Source organism: Coffea arabica, chromosome 11e (assembly GCF_036785885.1).
Source record: "Coffea arabica cultivar ET-39 chromosome 11e, Coffea Arabica ET-39 HiFi, whole genome shotgun sequence".
Taxonomy (NCBI): Eukaryota; Viridiplantae; Streptophyta; class Magnoliopsida; order Gentianales; family Rubiaceae; genus Coffea; species Coffea arabica.
In genome coordinates, this window is record NC_092331.1 from 10,834,825 (window position 1) to 10,854,720 (window position 19,896).

General features: G+C 37.6%; 2 protein-coding genes across 2 annotated transcripts; one reads left to right on the forward strand and one right to left on the reverse strand.

Moving 5' to 3' along the window:
* Positions 1-70: 70 nt before the first annotated feature.
* On the reverse strand, positions 71-4,009 carry LOC113719069 (BTB/POZ domain-containing protein At3g19850-like). The gene is made up of 3 exons (XM_027244079.2): positions 3,720-4,009; positions 2,502-3,617; positions 71-753 (listed from the first exon to the last, which is right to left on the reverse strand). Exons 1-3 carry the CDS (start codon positions 3,780-3,782, stop codon positions 298-300), a joined length of 1,635 nt encoding a protein of 544 aa, XP_027099880.1. The 5' UTR covers positions 3,783-4,009; the 3' UTR covers positions 71-297.
* A 3,955-nt stretch (positions 4,010-7,964) lies between these two features.
* Positions 7,965-18,193, forward strand: LOC113717816 (probable galactinol--sucrose galactosyltransferase 2). The gene is made up of 13 exons (XM_072072900.1): positions 7,965-8,042; positions 8,158-8,417; positions 13,904-13,952; positions 14,050-14,141; positions 14,550-14,657; positions 14,738-14,863; positions 15,084-15,494; positions 15,741-15,882; positions 15,973-16,040; positions 17,080-17,214; positions 17,301-17,515; positions 17,695-17,783; positions 17,872-18,193. The coding sequence occupies exons 1-13, from the start codon at positions 7,965-7,967 to the stop codon at positions 18,151-18,153; spliced, it is 2,055 nt and encodes a 684-aa protein (XP_071929001.1). The 3' UTR covers positions 18,154-18,193.
* Positions 18,194-19,896: the final 1,703 nt, after the last annotated feature.

The window sequence follows — 19,896 nt, forward strand, 5'->3', positions numbered from 1 at the left end:
AGAGACTGGCCGTGGAGACTCGAGGAATCGAGCAAAGAGAGATGGAGTACTGCAAGAAACTTCAGGAAACTTGAATCAAAGAAAACAACACAAGGGGAGGGCTACTCTATTTTCACTTCATGCTTTGAAGTCATTTTGGAATTATATTCTTTTACAAGTGAATGGTATGAAGGAAACTACAGGTATGTGATTGCTTCCCATCATGGTAATGAGTCTGGAAATGCTTGATGATGCAACTTTATGAATGTAGTCATGTACAACTTGAATATATGGGATGTGATGCATGTGCAGTAAGGGTCAACACATCCTTGGCAAAGCTTCGCCGTGAGCAACTGCAGCTGCATTAAGCATAAGCCTGCCCTTTTTCATTCTGGACATCTGGCCCTTCATTTCTCTGCACACCTTCTCCAATTCCACCACTCTCCGTTGCATTCTCTGAATGTTCTGTCTGATGTCAAAACTCTCATCTCCAAAGGTCTCATAGCCATCAAGATCAAAGCTGCTAGGCTTCTCCGAGGCAACGGGCGGGCTCCTGCTCTTGCTAGTTGAATTCGATCCGTGATCATTGACAAACAGAACATCAGCTGAAGATGGCACGTGACTTGAATGCTGAGAAGCAAGCGCTTGAACAGAGATTCTTGGAGGTATTTTGGGATTCTTTGCCAGGTCCTTGCAGCATTCCAGGCTCAGCTTCTCGTAGTTCAGACATCTGCACAGTCTTGAACGTTCTTCTAGTGAAAGTGCAGGATGAGACTGCGAGGATCAGCGCCATAATTAGTTCAACCAAACCTCAAGCTAGATTTATGAGAATCCTCTCCTATGACATCTTCCTACTGCACGCACACTGATTACGCTAGAAAAGGTACTTCATCTGATGGATGGAATTTATCAAAGGATCATCCTGGATTAACATTCTGAAAAGGAGACCATAGACAAATCCTATTCCAGAACTTTTATTCTACTATTTCAACTGATTCCAAGGATGCCTTTGCCAATTTAATTCCTTCAATATACTAAGTTGCAGAAAGTGCTTTAAATTAACCACAAAATATTATTGTATGTGAGCCATGAAATGTTAATTCCATGAATATAATATTTGCCTCAAACAACAAGAAGAAGAAGAAATCATCCCTGAATATTATTATTACCGGAACTACTAAGCCCAGTTCATATCTATAAACAAAATTTTGAGGACCTAAATGTGCAGTAAAGAAAAGAAATATGATTAATCTTGTATATACTGTCAGTGTATACACTATCACTGTTAGATATATGATACATGTATAAAATCTGAATTTAAAATTCAAATTTTGCTCATATGTCATTCATCCAACCGTGACAGTGTATACACTGACTGACAGTGTTTATAAGATTTTACTCAAAGAAATAATCTTCCGGGACAAAAATGCTTAAAAGATTCCATTGGATAGAAAGATACGAGGATATAATTGTGAATGTGGTTTAAAATATTTCCAGTGGAGTACAATCTATCTATGTGCTCCATTATTATTTTACAAAAAATTGAGGGGAAAAAGTTTCTTTTCACAAATGAGTTAGCAGAAAGAGATAAGGCATCATTTTCAACCAGACCAAGCAACAGTTTTGAAATCTACTATTGTCTTATCTCTCATTTGTTGTCTTTGTATGTTTTATCCTACCCATCAAACTTTATATAATTTTTTATTTTTTTATTTTTTTTTTTCCTTGACGGAGTGGGTGTCCGGGTCAAGTCCGTAAAGGCGGTCCGACTAATCCCACTCCGGCCCGGCCCAGCGCCCCAACCAGACCTAGCACGTTAGATGCACGGAGAAGCCGATGTTGCTGCGGAGGTTCGACCCCAGGACCTGACTGTCCCGAGGAAGAGGCGCCAACCACCAGCCCATTCACGTTGGGGCATATAATTTTTTATTTACTGTGGAAGTTATTGATAGAAAACGAAGGGGGTCAAATTTCAAAACTTTTTACCTCCTAGTTATTATTCATGCTCTGCTATCTCTCTCTCTTCTCTAATATGTTTATGGTCAATCAACTAACCAACCCTATACTCCCTTTTCATTCAGTTTGTAATCAATTTTCTGAACAAAAAAAAAAAAAAAAAAAAATTCTGCAACTTATCGAAATCCAGAAAAGTAATCAAAGCTCCACTTAGCTTGAAAAAAATTCTACGTGAGGATTAAGGGCTAGTTCTCAGTTGGTTTAAATTTTACAAAATCTGATTATAAAAATTGATTATAGAGCATAATCAGAATTTAAATGATTATAAATTTTAGCTTTTTTATTCATTAATGAATTTATAATCATGATACAAAAGCAATGGAGAATATCACAAAAGTCGATTATTCAAAAAATAAAAATTATAATCAGTCAAAATAATCAACCGACACGGCAACAATAAGTAGTAGTAGTAGTATTTTTTTTTTTTTTTTTTGTTGATAAGTAGTAGTAATAGTAGAAAGGTAATAAAAGAAGGAATAGTCCAATCATATTCATATCAAAATTACCTCAAGATAAATGTCAATTGCTCTGTAGACTCCATCAAAGCAGTCTCTAGCACAGTCCGGCAAGCTCTCAGCAACACCAAGAAACCTTGAGATCTTGAGGTTCTGATCAGGCGCTATCTCTCCCAAGTACTTGTCCATTAGCATCCCAACCCTCTTCATCTTCTCTACCGTGACAGCTCCTTCACTCTGAACAAACTGCCTCACCAGCCTCATCACCAGATTCACATCATAAACTCCCGCCCCATCTCGCCCGGACACCAGCAGATCATCCAGCGTTGCCTGATCGAGCACTCCGCCAATCAGTTTCTCCAATCCGGCCCTGCAGTTCCTGCTCAGCCCGAAACCTGAAACGACCCTCAATACCCAAAACAAACTTCTGCAAGAAAATGAAGTTCTCGCCGTCAGAACCACCCCGGAAACCGCTGTCTCTGCCAGGGCATTGTACTCGGAAGCCCTTGACTTACTGTTATTGTTGTGCCGACCGGCGGATTTTTGAAGGTAGTGGAGAAGAAACCTCGTGAGGACTGTACTGTTGTTTTCGCCAGCAAATGAACCTAAGCTCTTCGCGAAATACTCTATCGTCTTTGGAGATAGAAGGGTCAAGTCCTCGAACCACCAAAATTTAGTGGCCGCGGGGGAACATCTGAACCTGGATGAAGTTTCCGGGGAGGAGGATGCCGAGGAGGATGAAGCGATGAGCTGGTTTATGTCCGAATTCTGAGCAATCTTTGCGAGAAGCAAGCACATGAGCTTCTTAACGAGACCGCATGAATCCGCAAACGAAAAGAATGGTTCCAGACTTTTGAGACAAGCCAGGACATCATTCCACGACCAATAGAACATTTGTTGAAGGAAGACTTCGGTCTGGTGCAAGAGATTGGAAGAGAACATCTTTTCGGTCATTCCAAGAAAGACTGCACAGCAATGGAGGAGAGACACATTTGAGACCGTGATCGTGGTCGCCCCGTTGTTGTAACAGAATCTGGAAACCAGTTCGAACCCATCAGGGCCTCCTGGAAAATCATCAATCTCTATCCCTGAGCTTCTGATTTGAGTCCTCTTCTTTTCTTGTCTGATCGTCCTTTTCAACTTCTCCGAGTATTTTGTAAGGATTTTCTGCAAGTTTATAGGCATTAATCAGTAAATGAAAGAATGTCGGTCAAGGAAAAATGTGCATAGAACCAATAACAGCTGTTGCTTAGTTATTTAGTTAGTTACCTGGTTAAGGAAAAATGTTTGCTGCCGATTGACAAGGATTTGCAGGTCGCAGAGGTCTGCCATGGCTGATTTGCATTGGATTACATCAACCAAGAATTGAATGAAGAAGCTTTTATCAGTGCTAGTCTGGCTTCAAGATGAATGGAAAAAATGGTCAAGAATCAGGATGCGCTGGCTGAGGATGTCCATGTGAAACCATACAAAACCAATATTTATAATACTAGGTGTGTAGAGCAGTACTAGGTGTAGTTTTGGACCAACTTCAGTAATAATTTTTGAGGGGGGCATCACGGGTTAAGCTGTTTTTGTTTTATTGCAGCCACCATTTGTTTTTTTTTTTTTTCTCATAATAATAGAGAAAAAGGACTTGAATTCCACCCCACCCCCCCCCCCCCCCCTTTTCTTGTTTTTTGGTAGATGCAGAAAATATTGCAGAGACATATAACTTACATGTAGTAATAGTTATTAAGATTGAGCTTGAATGCTCTAACAACAACAATTATTTCTTGAGATTGACAAGGACTTCATAGTTGTTGCATGAAAGGTGGGTCGAACAATTGGAAACTGAGGGAACGAATACTTATTGCTGTGAGCTACCAATTTGGACGGCTTTGCACTATCATTTTGAACCAGCTACGTACTACTGTGGACACTACACAACTCAGTTAAGCCATAATGAATTTGAGTTCAAAATTCCTGGTGAAAAAAGAGACGGGACTACCTATTCTTCTTTGCACAAAGTTGACTAGAACTAGAAGGAGTAGTTCAAGAGAAGCACAGAAAATAAGAACAGTCAATGGTGAGGCCTTAATTGAAACTTGTGCAATATTTTGATCCATCACTGTGGCAATTTTCATAGCAGTGGAGAGCATGGCATGCAGTGGAGCATCATGGAGGCAGATTGCAGTGACCTTCAAAGTGTGCTGCTGCTACCTTTCATTTCATTACATGCTAACCACTTTTGTTAGTGCTTTCTAGCCAGCAGCAGGCAGATGAGTTTTTTGAACCTGCAAAATTTGTGAAACATCAAATCTCATTTAACTAAAAGAGAATGAAATTTGTAGAACAAGGATGTGATTTTCATAATACAAAGAGGGTTTTTTTTTTTTTCTTTTTTGGTATGAAATCTACACTTTTGTCTACATCAAAAGCACATTTTGTCTACATCAAAAGCACATTTTGTATAAAATTCTGAAGTTGTAACAATCAGTGGTAAATTTTTATATAGTTGTTGTGCACGTTTGCTTCTCATGAAAGCACAAGCCAGAATAACACAATTTTTTCATATGTACCATCTGAACGTTGATTAAGTATAAATCCCACGTTGGAACACTGAATACAAAAGAGAAAACCCAGGAGTTTTGTCTTCTGTAGAATGTGACACCAATAGAGCCAAGGAACCGTGTAGCTTTCAGTACGTTGGAATTCCCTTGTCGATGGGGCATTACAGGCTTGTTTATCCAACATGTGAGAAAAGGGGCCCCCAGGAAGGCAGAACGAGAGAGAGAGAGAGAGACTAGAGGTTTTCGTCAATCAATCATTCCCTTGGTTTCTTGTTCTGTTGCTCAGGCTTAATTATCCTGTATGGTAGTAGTTTATTTTTAAGGACAATGGTTGGGCTCAAAGTGGAAATTGGATATCGATTCATTTTCAATTCGGATTTTATTATGATTACGGTTTCGATTTCTTCAGATTACGATTATGATTCTTTTAATTATGTTTAAACTCTTGTTATTATAAAATTGATTTTAAGAAAATATGACAATGAATGTAGGAAGAGATAAGAACTTTATTACAGTACCATATGCAAGGAAAAAGAAAAAATGATGCAAATTTTATGAAAAATATCTCATTGTTGATTAGATTGGATTGATTTTGAATTTAGACTAATATGGGGTCTAGACTTACTAGTGGGATGACACAATTGGTTGTTGGGTTAGGATTGGAGTTTGGTACTGACTATTGATATTGAGTTTTAAACTGGCCAAATATTTAGGTAACAAGTATTTTCTTTTAAAGAAAAGACAGTTTGAACTGGTTCTAAACCGCTGGTTTTGGTTCCAATTCAAATTTTTGGTAAACTTGAACTTGAACCTTTAGTCATGATTAAAGTTCCGGTCCGATTTCTATTCAACAAACCGTCAGTTCGATTCCGGTTTAAACCTAAACTCTGACCACTTCTATCCCAAAATGATGAAGAAAAGTGAGCTGCTAACGGTGCAAAACCAAGCATCATGGGGTAATGAAAATAATAAAGATCAAGTGAGTCGTTTTAGACGTACATTGGAGACTTGTTAGTGTTAAAATGGGAAATGGCCTTGTATATTGATAAAAGGATTTGGTAATGGGTACCCTTAAAGAGAGTTTTTTTTTTCCCTGCAAGAGTCTAATTAATTTTGAAAAATATCTGATATTAGAGATGTAATAATTGTGGATATGCGTATTCACACGATAAGTTAGTTATGTATAACTTTGGAGGTGTAATAATTGTGAATATGTGCATTCATATGACAAATTAGTTACGCGTGAATTAGGTGCTTTAACAGATGCCTCATTAGAGAAATGGTTAATGAAAATAGTGCTCAAATACGGAAGTACAAGAGGTCTAACTTATATATGAATTGGGAATCAAGGAAAAAAAATACTAAAACAAAATATAAGCACAATCATCTATCTAAGGAAATGATATACACAATTAATCAATTAAGATTGGCAATCCACAAACAACTCTCTAACTTCTACACTTACTAACAACTAGCTAGTAATAAGTTAGGGAGACACCACATGGCCTCCCTCCCATGAATTTTATTTGTTTTGTTTTTCTAATAAAGTTTCTTTTAAGTTTTTTTAGTGAGTTTTTATTTCTCCTAGGGATTCATAGTGAGAATTTTCTAGAGATTTTGTGTTTTTTTTCTTATTTTATTGTCAGATCTAAATTTATTTCAGATCTGGTTGTCAAATTTGAAATGTTTTATCTAGTGCATGTTTAACCTATCATTAGAGTAATGATGTAAATGAAATCGTGTTGGACAATTTCTAGCAATCTATTAATAAAATTTGCTTTTATATATATAAAAAAACAACTAGTAATAGGTTACATGTTTTGCACGTGATTATAGTATCATAAAATATAATATTTTACTGCTAAAATTGTTTTTTTTTTTATAAAGCTCTATTGTTAATATCATAATTTAATATTTGCATATTTTCCATCTTCTTATTTTCTTAATTTTTCATCTTCTTTAACCAATTGTTCTTAAAATTGTTATTTTAAATTGAAAGAGACAAGTTTTTTTTACTCATTTGTTAAGATTTCTTAGAGATTTCATTTTAATTTATAGATCTAAAATTTTGTGAATTTTTTTAACTTTTCAAATGTTTTACCGGTAATCTTTCACTTAAATCACAATGTTAGAGTTTTTATACACAAAACGATTTGTTGGATAGAGTATTATTTGAAATAATTATTGTAACACTTTTTGTGATGTGATGTATGTGAAATAAAAAAGTGATTGAAAATATAAAAAGGTGGATTGGAAAATGTGTTTATGATGTAAGTGAAATATTATTTGGAATAATTTGCTATCCAAACACTCCTAGATGAGAAAATTAAATATACATCTCAAGCGTGGGAGCAACAAGTACAATTATAAATACTTATAAAGTAAAGTTTAAAATATAATATCAAAATCTAGAGAGGCATTAGGGTTAATGTATTTGCTTATATTATTTTTTATAATTCAAGACACTTGTTATGCTATTCTTTTACTCCCAATATCCCTTCCACCATACACTACAAATATGATTTAATCCATTTTTCCATGGGAAAATCATTAACCAGGCAGAGTTCAAATATGTATTTTTTTTTGAAGCAAAAGTAAAATTCATAATGGATTTTCTAATGAGAAATGGTGGATAGTAGCTAGGGGTACTGAGAAATGGTGGTTTTGGTGTTCTTTATGAGATAGTTCATGTTCTTGGAAAGGTCATGGTGTTATTGTGTTGCATTTTAGTCCACCAAAATACTCAATTGAGAAAAAAAGTGATTGAATGTTGAGAAAAGGGTACTTACAATTGTTCCATTACCAAGTTGCTTGATATTTAGATAGGAATATCTGATCTAAGTATGTATGGACCAAGTGTTCCAATATCTAAGTATTAGATTCCATATATATGGTTGGTTCATGGTTGAGAAAGAAAAAGTGATGGTGTGGGGGCAAAAATGTCCCAGAAAAGTGTGAGGACATGGCTGGCACAGTACAAGATATTGGGAGGGAGATGGGAAGCAGTTGTTATAGCATATTACAGAAGCCAAAAGCAGTTGTATATATACATGGTGATATATATATATATACATACATATCATATGAGGAGGAGTCAAAACTTGCAAAACTTGCAAGGCTGATCCTACATTTGATTTGTTGTATGAATCTGCCAGTGTACAGACATATATAGCAGTGTACCTATGACCTCCTCCTCCATGTTGACAATGACATGTCCATCTTCAACAACATTAACAGCAACAACTAGCAGAGCTAGAACTAGTCTGCTGCTGCAACTCAAATTGGGTTGTCATCATTGGTCTCCGTCCAGGTCCAGGTCGTGGACGTGTCTCAGATATGGACATGGACGTGGATATATTGGAGGAGAAGGAGGAGGAGGCGGGTCTTGTGTTGCGGAAGCCCTACCAAAGTTAAGGTATAACGAGTAAATTATTGTACCTAAAATTGCAAAATGGTAATTCCCAGGAAATATTTGGTGAGGCACACTGGCCTGCTTAAGTACCAATTTCCTAGACAGAATCACCTATATATGCACTTAATTGCACAATAACTCACTACAAATATACCTACAAATATAGCTACTAAATAGACAATAAAATAGAACACCAGAATTTAACGAGGTTCGGCTAATTTGCCTACGTCCTCGGACACTACCGACAATTTAATATTTCACTAGAAGAAATATTACAAAGAGAGAGAAGAAAGCAAGTTATTGGCTCTTGCTTGGTGTACTTGAATTGGTTTGTTTGAGAGCTATTTATAGTTCTCAAACAACCTCTCAAATGTTAAACTTAACCGATGTGGGATTTAGAAATTTAGGCCAAAGAATTCAAAGTCCTCAATTTTGGCTTGAAAAAGTCATCAATTGAGGCTTGGCTTTGAATTCAACAAATCTCCACCTTGGCATAATTTCTAATCCCACCAAAAATACAAATTTTTTTTCCCTCAAATTCGGTGGTGTCTTCAAATGCGTTGTCAAGCGCCAATCTTCAAGTCGTGCACAACATTTATCAAATTCAAACAATGTTGGAATTTGATAGTTGTCACAACCTTCGTAAGCATATCAGCAGGATTCTCCTTGGTCTGAATCTTTTGAAGTAGTATCGTACTATCTTCCAAAATCTTCCTCACAAAATGATACCGTACGTCGATATGCTTCGTCCTTGCATGATAAACTTGGTTCTTTGCTAAATGAATAGCACTCTGACTATCACAATGAACTTTGATAGACTTCTGTCCAATTTCCAATTCATCAAGCAATCCATGAAGCCAAATTGCTTCCTTAACAGCTTCCGTAACTGCCATATACTCCGCCTCTGTAGTAGACGAAGCAACTGTTGACTGTAAGGTAGACCTCCAACTGACTGGTGCCTTAGCAAGTGTAAAAACATACCCAGTCGTTGATCGACGTGTATCTTGATCTCCTGCGTAGTCGGAATCACAATATCCAACTACGCCTTGACCAATCTTCTCATCCCGCTCAAATACTAATCCAACATCTACGGTGTTCAAAATATACCGTAAAATCCATTTCACAGCTTGCCAATGCTCCTTGCCAGGATCATGCATGTACCTGCTCACAACTCCAACTGCTTGTGAAATGTCGGGCCTTGTACACACCATAGCATACATCAAGCTACCCACCGCATTTGCATACGGTACCTTTGCCATATATTCTCGTTCTGCATCATTCTTTGGAGATAACGATGCACTAAACTTGAAATGAGGAGCAAGTGGAGTACTAACAGGTTTAGTCTTTTCATTCATACCAAACCTCTTTAATACTTTACTAAGATACTCTTTCTGTGTCAAATAAAGCCTCCCCAATCTTCTATCTCTACTTATCTCCATGCCGAGAATTTTCTTGGCTTCGCCGAGATCCTTCATTTCAAACTCCCGACTCAAATGAGATTTCAATTTTTCAATCTCACCTTGATCCTTGGAAGCTATCAACATATCATCAACATAAAGAAGAAGATATATGTAGGATCCATCTCGTAGCTTGCGCAAATATACACAATCATCATATTTGCTTCTTGTGTACCTTTGCCCCATCATAAACTTGTCAAATCGCTTATACCACTGTCTTGGAGACTGCTTCAATCCATACAACGATTTGTCAAGCTTGCATACCATCTTTTCTTTACCAGCAACTTTGAATCCTTCTGGCTGAGTCATGTAGATTTCCTCTTCCAAGTCACCATGTAAAAACGCAGTTTTTACATCTAATTGGACAAGTTCCAGATCCAATTGTGCTACCAAAGCCAATAAAATTCTGATGGAGGAATGTTTCACGACTGGAGAAAACACTTCGTTGTAATCAATTCCCTCCTTCTGAGCGTAGCCTTTAGCCACCAATCTTGCTTTGTAGCGAACACCAGACTTGTCAGGAAATCCTTCCTTCTTTGCATATACCCACTTGCATCCGATTGCCTTCTTTCCCTTTGGAAGACTGGTTAGCCTCCATGTTTGATTCTTATGAAGGGAATGTACTTCTTCATCCATTGCAATCCTCCACTTTTCTTTATCCGAACTTTGAGCTGCTTCATTGAAAGTGGCAGGAATATCAACATTTATGGTTGGGGATGCATAGGCCACTATATCAGCAAAACGAGCAGGTTTTCTGATTGTCCTCTTTGGCCTACTGGTTGCAATTGATTCATGTTGCTGTGAAAGTTCTTCAACTGGAACATTTTCTTCAGTTGATTCTTCTTCTACCATAGGAGTCCTTTCATCTACTCCGATATCCACTGCTGGTCTGATAATGCTTCTTTCAAACTCCATCTGCTTAGGAGTGCTCTCCACCTGTTGGGGAGTACTATCATTCTGCTGTACATCTACCTTTGTTAACATGGTAGATTCATCAAAGGTGACATCCCTGCTGAAAACTATCTTTTTCGTTTCGGGACACCAAAGGCGATAACCTTTAATGCCTGTTGTGATCCCCATAAAGAGCGCATTCTTCGCCCTTGGATCCAACTTTGATTCTTTAACATGATAATATGCAGTAGAACCAAACACATGTAAGGAATCATAATCTGTAGCAGGTTTTCCCGACCATTTCTCTAATGGCGTTTTGCCGCCAATAGCAGTTGATGGTAAGCGATTAACGAGGTGATTTGCATATGCTAAGGCCTCAGCCCAAAATTGTCTGCCCAACTCAGCATTGGACAACATACACCGAACTTTCTCCACCAATGTCCGGTTCATACGCTCTGCCACCCCGTTTTGCTGTGGTGTATCTCTGACTGTGAAGTGCCGAACAATGCCTTCATTTTCACAGACCTCCATGAACGGATCACTAGTGTATTCACCTCCGTTGTCTGTTCGAAGGCGTTTGATCTTTCTTTCTGTTTGAGTTTCCACCATCTTTTTCCACTTGATGAAAATTCCCAATACTTCACTTTTCGCCTTCATAGTATACACCCATACTCTTCGAGAGAAGTCATCGACAAAGGTAACAAAATAATTCTTGCCTCCCAAAGAAGTTGTTTTGGAAGGTCCCCACACATCAGAGTGCACATAATCCAAAATACCCTTGGTATCGTGAATTGCAGTGCCAAATTTTACCCTTGTCTGCTTTCCTTTGACACAATGCTCGCAAAAATCTAACTTGCAAACACTGGCTCCTTTTAATAGTCCTTGATTCATCAGAAGATTCAAAGATTTTTCTCCGGCATGCCCTAAGCGCATATGCCATAATCTGGTTACTTTCAATTCTCGATCATCACTGGAAGCCACGGCCGCTACTCCAACAACTGCATTACCTTGATAGTAATACAAGTTATTATTTTTCCGGATTCCTTTCACCAGCACCAATGCACCTGAAATGATTTTCATCACTCCATTATATGCCGACACCTTGTAGCCCATTGATTCTAGTACTCCCACAGAAATGAGGTTCTTTTTCAATTCTGGCAATATCGGACATCAGTTAGAATCTTAATTGATCCATCCTGATTCCTCAGCCGAATTGAACCAACCCCATTTGTTGCTAATGTGGTCTCATCTGCCGTGTAAACGACTCCACCTTCTTTTTCCTTGAAATCAAAGAACCATTCTCTATTGGACGTCATATGATGGCTACAACCTGAGTCCAATAGCCATGTACTAGAATGACCAGTAGGCATGACAGCTAATGAAAAATCTGAGTTTTGATCAATGCACTCAGATACATTTGAATCCGCAACAGCTTTTTCTTTGTCAGGTCTACCCTTCAGTTTTGGACAGTCCTTCTTCCAGTGCCCTTTCTCTCTGCAAAAGGCACACTCATCTTTACTTAGTCTGGCTCTTGACTTGGATTTTCTTCTCGTCCCCTTTCTCTGGTTTTGTGAGCGTCCTCTAGTTACCAGAGCTTCTACTGCTCCATCTCTGCTATTTTGCTTGTCTTTTCTTCTGAGCTCATAGCTGTACAGGGCAGAGCTAACTTCACTGAGGGACACCTCAGTTTTCCCATGGAGTAGAGTTGTTTCAAGATGCTCAAACTCCTCAGGAAGAGATCCCAACAACATGAGAGCCAAATCTTCGTCTTCAAATGTCACATCTAAATTCATCAGATCAGTGATTAACTGATTGAAATTAGTGATGTGATCACTTAGAGTTGTGCCAGGAACATAAGTGAAGCGAAATAAACGCTTCTTCATGTTGAGCCTGTTCTGACAATTTTTCTTCAAGAACTTCTCCTCCAATCCAGTCCATAATTTATTTGCAGAGGTTTCTTTTGAGAACACATATTTTTGTTCCCTTGAAAGACACGATCGAATTGTACCACACGCTAAACGATTTAGCGTCCTCCATTCCTTCTCTTCAATCTCTTCTGGTTTCTCTTTTTCGATGGCAATGTCTAGACCTTGATTAAAGAGCGCGTCTAGAATCTCACTTTGCCACATGCCGAAATGACCGGTACCATCAAATGTCTCCACATTTAATTTTGTATTCGTCATAACATTTCTCGCCATAATAGATAATGACGAGCTTGTTGATGCTTGCATTGTAGATGAAGATCTACTTTCGGCCATCTCTACAAATTATATTTAGTAGCTCCTAAATGTAGAGTAACAATAGCCCAAGAAATCTTTTCTGATGTGGAAGATCAGACCAAGCTGCAACCACAGAGCATACTAAGAAACCTCGAGCTCTGATACCAATTGTTGCGGAAGCCCTACCAAAGTTAAGGTATAACGAGTAAATTATTGTACCTAAAATTGCAAAATGGTAATTCCCAGGAAATATTTGGTGAGGCACACTGGCCTGCTTAAGTACCAATTTCCTAGACAGAATCACCTATATATGCACTTAATTGCACAATAACTCACTACAAATATACCTACAAATATAGCTACTAAATAGACAATAAAATAGAACACCAGAATTTAACGAGGTTCGGCTAATTTGCCTACGTCCTCGGACACTACCGACAATTTAATATTTCACTAGAAGAAATATTACAAAGAGAGAGAAGAAAGCAAGTTATTGGCTCTTGCTTGGTGTACTTGAATTGGTTTGTTTGAGAGCTATTTATAGTTCTCAAACAACCTCTCAAATGTTAAACTTAACCGATGTGGGATTTAGAAATTTAGGCCAAAGAATTCAAAGTCCTCAATTTTGGCTTGAAAAAGTCATCAATTGAGGCTTGGCTTTGAATTCAACACTCTGAGCATTCTATCTATATATATATTACTGGAATTGCTTGAAAAAACTTCAAAGCTTTCTTCGCTTTGTAGCCCATTAGCCAGAAAACTATACACTACTATCATATATGCAATATAAGATGATGATTTCTAAGAAGAACGCCTCGCAAAATGTCTTTGATTTCCATTTTGACTTGGATTTACCTACTTTAGTACCATGCATAAAAGTATCCAAATTTTTGATTCTGATTTTACTTCCAAATACGCCCAGGATCCTGCAGACGTACAGCGGAACATTTGCTCTGCGGGAGACCAAACAGGCAAGTAGCAGTGTGGCCACACTGAGCAGAGTCTTGAGTTATATTGTTGAGATAACGCCTATTAAGAAATAAAAATCTCCTCTCTCTCTTACTTCAGATGCCTGGAATGCTAGATTGGTTTGGTTGGTGTACATGGGATGCATTCTACCATGATGTCAATCCTCAGGGAATCAAAGATGGGCTAAGCAGGTATATCTCCTCCAGTTTTACATATTCCCAGTGCTTTCCTTTTCAATTGATTCTTCTTCCTCAAAACCTTGACTTATGGACAAGATGACCATAAGCTGCTTGTTGTTTATTTTATTTAAACAGAAATGATTCAGGTTTCTGTTGTATCCAAAAAAATACTGCCCTCGAAAATTTGTGAGATGAACAGCTCTATGTATTAGCAAGGGCTAGCTATAAAGACTTCAGTATCACAAATGAGTTACTATTTTTGTCACCATGTTGAAAATTGTATCCAAGAATAGGAAAAAGGTTGAAGGATTAGCCTCACATTTCCAGTTTCTTTTTCTATGTCTATGTCTTCTTTCTGTTACTTCTTCAAAATCAGTATTCTTCATACTCCCATCTCATATACTCTCAAACAAAAATCAGCTTGTCAAAAGGTGGCACTCCTGCTAGATTTCTTATAATTGATGATGGGTGGCAAGACACGACCAATGAATTTCAGAAAGAAGAAGAGCCTTTTGTTGAAGGGTCTCAGTAAGTCTCCTCATTCTATTCCTTGCAGTTCGGGGTTCATAATATATAGTTTTATGAAATTCTGTATATCATCAATGCAGGTTCGGTGCCAGGTTAATGAGCATTAGAGAGAACATGAAGTTCCGGAAGGCATCAAGTAAGGCTTCCAGCGCCCCGAATAGTCTCAAGGAATTCATTTCAGATATAAAGAGTACTTTTGGCCTCAAGTAACTAGCCTCCCTTTCCCTTGCTTTCTGTTTTTTTCCTCTCTTTCTTGATCTAAATTAGCACAGTAGAGGTTGAAACAAGCAAAAAGGAAAGACTGATTCACTTCTTTCATCATAAACTCCGCCATCTACATGTATCTAAGTAATGAATCTCTGAGTCTATTGCTTATTTGAGTGTAGGATGAGTTTAGATTTGTTATGATCGTATCTTCTCGCCCAGGTATGTCTACGTATGGCATGCACTGATGGGATACTGGGGTGGGCTCCATTTAGATGCTCCAGGGACACAGAAGTATAATCCAACGCTGAAGTACCCAGTACAATCACCTGGAAATCTTGCACATAAAAGGGACATCGCTATGGACTCCATGGAAAAGTACGGTGTTGGCACCATTGATCCTGCCAGAATTTTTGAATTTTATGATGATCTACATAGATATATTGCATCACAAGGAGTAGATGGAGTTAAGGTTGATGTGCAGAATATCCTCGAAACAGTAGCCACTGGTTCAGGAGGCCGGGTTTCGCTTACTAAACATTTCCAACAAGCCTTGGAGGAGTCCATTGCCAGGAACTTCCAAGATAATGGCATAATCTGCTGCATGGGTCAGAGTACAGATTCTATTTACAAGTAATAAACTCATTACCTGATGACATTCTTTGGACAATACTTTTTATGACTTAGGCTTAAGAATATGGTAAATCTTTCCTACACTAATGAGTAATTACAGGTAGATTGTAAACTTTTGCTCTGAGATCACTAAGGATGAAGAGCTTATTTTCTTGGGCTGCAATCTTTAAACTGATGCTTGAAAGTCCATTTTCTTCTAGCTCTCCAACAGTTATTAACACTTTTGTGGCATCTGAACCGCTGCAGCTCAAAGAAAAGTGCCATCACGCGTGCATCTGATGATTATTACCCCAAGAATCCCAACACGCAAACACTCCACATAGCTGCTGTAGCTTATAACAGTATATTTTTTGGTGAAGTAGTTGTGCCAGATTGGGACATGTTCTATGTGAGAAGCTGTCACGCATTATCATTAATAAATTTCTTGCAAGTCTCAACTAAGGTTTGTGAGTTTAATTCTATTACCAATGACTTGCAGAGCCGCCATAATGCTGCCGAATATCACGCGATTGCTCGAGCTGTTGGAGGATGTGGAGTTTATGTAAGGTAAAACTTCCTAATTCGGGGACACACAATCTGAAGCCCAAGAGATGAAGTATCCATGTGCTATCTGATATCATCTCAAGAAGAATGCCTTTTGAAATAGTACAATATGAAATCTAAATGTGATCTATAAAGCAATGTGTCCTTGAGATGATCTCTAATGATGAGTTTAATTTATAAGGCTAAACTGTTAAAATGCTAGGATTGGTGCAGCAAAAAAAGGAACCATGAAATTCGAATCCTTAAATTTGTTTTCTCGGATGATTAAATTGGCATGGTGCAGAGTCAGGCAGAAACTTATACTAGCATTATGCATATACATCTTCACTCGTCAAGGATCATATACTACAATAGGAACACAGAAAAGTATACTTCCCCTGGATCGAAGTCCATGTAGTTTTGAGCTTTAAATTCAGTTTAAGAGGATGACAGCAAGTAATAAAAATCATTGGGTATGTGCAACCAATTTTTGTCATCTGGCTTATACAGCTTCTGCTGTTTTGAACCAAAGGAAAAAAGTCATTTCCACAGTTTAGAACTTTTGACATTTACTACAAGTTATCTAGTTTATCTGACTTCCTTTAAAGGAAGGTTTGAAGTGCAGTTGTTTAAAATCTTCAATTTGTGCTTTGCAAATTGCCTGGTATTGCATTGTCTTCAACTGAGATGATGGACAAGAATGACATTCTGAGATTGCAATAGCTATTTCTTCAACTTCACCTCTTAAACAGTGTCATGTAGTTTATAGCAGCCTCATCCATACGCGCTGAGTGCTGATTTCTATCTTTCGAAACTTATGACTAATTTGCTGCAATGACTTCTAAAAACCAGCATAGTACCCTGGTCTGGAGTTTGATTCATGCATTAGATATCTTGATTTTCCTGCTAAATTATCTGCCTATGCTGACAAGAAATATAAAATTACAAAGTTCATTTTCGCACAGAAGCTAGTACCTTATCGTTCTTTAGTTTCCTAATTTATTTATATCTTTGAATTGTCTCGTTTTGAGCACAATCCTTTCTTTATCTTTGTTCTTGACAGTGATCAACCTGGTCAGCATGACTTCAACATACTACGAAGACTCGTGCTTCCTGATGGATCAGTGTTGAGAGCTAAGTACCCTGGGAGGCCTTCAAGGGATTGCCTATTTTGTGATCCAGTTATGGATGGGAAAAGGTAAAAGTTTCCATCAGTTTATTTGGATTTTTTTAATCTGGAGGTATTTCAAATTCTGACTTGCCTGCATACCATTTAAATTCAAGCCTTCTGAAGATATGGAACCTTAACAAGTGTACTGGAGTGATTGGCATATTTAACTGCCAAGGAGCTGGTAGCTGGCCTGGCTTGGAAGACAGTCCTAAGATGAACAGTCCTGAGATATCAGGAAAAATCTCTCCATCTGATGACATTGACTATTTTGAGGAGGTTTCAGGAAAGTCATGGAAAGGAGATTGTGCAGTCTTCTCCTTCAAATCAGGTAATACAAATCTATTGAGTTAACAACTGTGGAAGTTCTTGGATGTTCAATCTTCTCAAATCACTATAGATAAAAAGGAAAACACGAATTACAGAAACCTTTCTTGACTTGTTACATATAATCTGGTGATAAAAATGAAACATCTATACAGTCTAGTGACATATTTAGTGCTGCTTCAGCATCACTCTTTCGGCTTGCAAAGCATGGAAAGCTCGACATCACCTTAGGGACATTGCAGTGTGACATCTTTTCTGTTTCACCTATCAAGGTTCTGCCATCTTATCCCTGCTTCAGTTTCTCTCTTCTTCCTGTGGATGAATGTATCATCATGACCATCACTTTTTCTTTTTGTTCAGGTTTATGGTAAGAAGGTTGAGTTTGCACCGATCGGTTTGATCAACATGTACAATTCTGGAGGGGCTACTGATGCAATTGAAGTCATTACCGAGTTTTCTGATTTTGGCATAAGAATCAAAGGAAGAGGTCCAGGTATTTTTGGAGCATATTCCAATCTGAAACCGAAGTCTTGCTCCATGAATTTGATGGATGAGGGATTTGAATTTAGAAGTGAAGATTGCCTTTTGACCATTCCTATTCCCAGCGGTACAGATACGTGGGAAGTTGCAGTTTACTATTAAGGCCTCAGAGTCCACCTGAATACATTCCCAGTTACAGAAATTATAGGAAACAGTAACCACTAGTGGTAAATTACAATTCATTTAGGGCTAATGGGGTTTGGGATTCTCCCCCCCCCCCCCACCCACTAAAAAAATATATATATGTATATAATTATATATAATATTTAATTTAATTAGTTATAAACTTATGATAATGATATATTATTAGTTATATGTATTATATAATGTCTATTAGTAAATGTAATATAATTGATATTATCAATTATATTAATAGAAATTATGAATTAGTTATACTAAATTTACTAATACATTTATATTAAATTTCTAATTACACTTAATACAATAACACTTTTTTCTCAAAAAAAAAAAGCACAAGCACAATAATGAATTAGTGATTATATTGATGCCAAAAGTGAAAATTTGACTACTTTAGTTGTATTTATTTCATCATATTAGATTGTATTCAAATAATTTTTATTTGATTGTTTTTATGTGTTTCAATTATAAAATTACAATAAATAATAATTTGGTGATGTATTGATATTTTAATACTTAATTATTTGTTAAAATTTAATTATAATAAAATTATATAATAAATTTTTATTAACCGCGGAAGCAGGGTGGGGCATGAAGCAGGGCCGGGGCGGGGGCGGGATCCCCCGCCTCAACCCCGCCCCCGTTGCCATCCTTAAGCACAGCAGCAGAGGAAAGCAGTTGCGAGTACTGATCAAATTCTTTAAAGCGTACCATTGGAATGTTCATCAAGTATAGAATTCCATGTTGGTACACTCCAATACAAAGTAAAAACCTGAAGAATTTGTTCGCTGTATGCGGCGACGGCTCTGTAGAGCCAAGAATCCAACAGCTTTTTGGTATATTGGAATGACTTATACATCATTGGTCCGGTGGTGGCCACCACCTAGCTTGGTGGTGTGGGAGGCAAGGTTTGAACTCTTAATTGTCACATTTAAGTGGTTTGCTTCAAAAAATCCAAGCGGGTGTGTTGTGCACCCGTTTGATTCGGTGGTGGTTCAGTCCCCTCCGGATTATCCCTGGGCCTCCTTAGGTCCGCCCCCTCCCCCTTAGTGTAGAATAGATTAGGTTATACAACAGTTGTCGTCTTCGGAGAAAAAAAAAGAATGACTTATACATCATTGGGAAAATTTTTATTCATCATCAGTACATTCCAACTTAGAATGAGAAATTTCTTTGTCGTTGTCATCTTTTATGGATCATATGATCCAGCTAATGGTGTAGCAGGAGTAATAAAGAGGTAATAGTAATGGATCCAGGAAGAAAATTCATTCAGCAGAAATTGGAGAAAGTCCATGACCAATCAGCCTTGCAATTTGGAGGCATTGGCTCGTTTGAATGCTTTCGTTTGGGCGTAGCATCTCTGTTTTAAGTTTTAACATCTGCATTGGTGGAGACAGATTGTCAAACTCTGTTGTCACAGATAAAAGCATCACTTTTTAACAAAAATTTGTGCATGATATGACTAAAACGCTGCCCATGTTTCCTCTAGTAGACGATCTTATACATATCTGTACAATTCATGTGAGCATGAAGTTGATCAATTCTAATTCTTTGAGCAGTGGAAAAACCATGCGGTAAAACCTATGTCAATTGATCATTTTCTCTCTAAATTCAGTTTTCGAGGACTCAATTTCATGAGATTTGAAAGTAAACTTGCTTTCTAACGTTCAATTTGGACATAGCAAACTTTGCTAATCAAACGTTTGA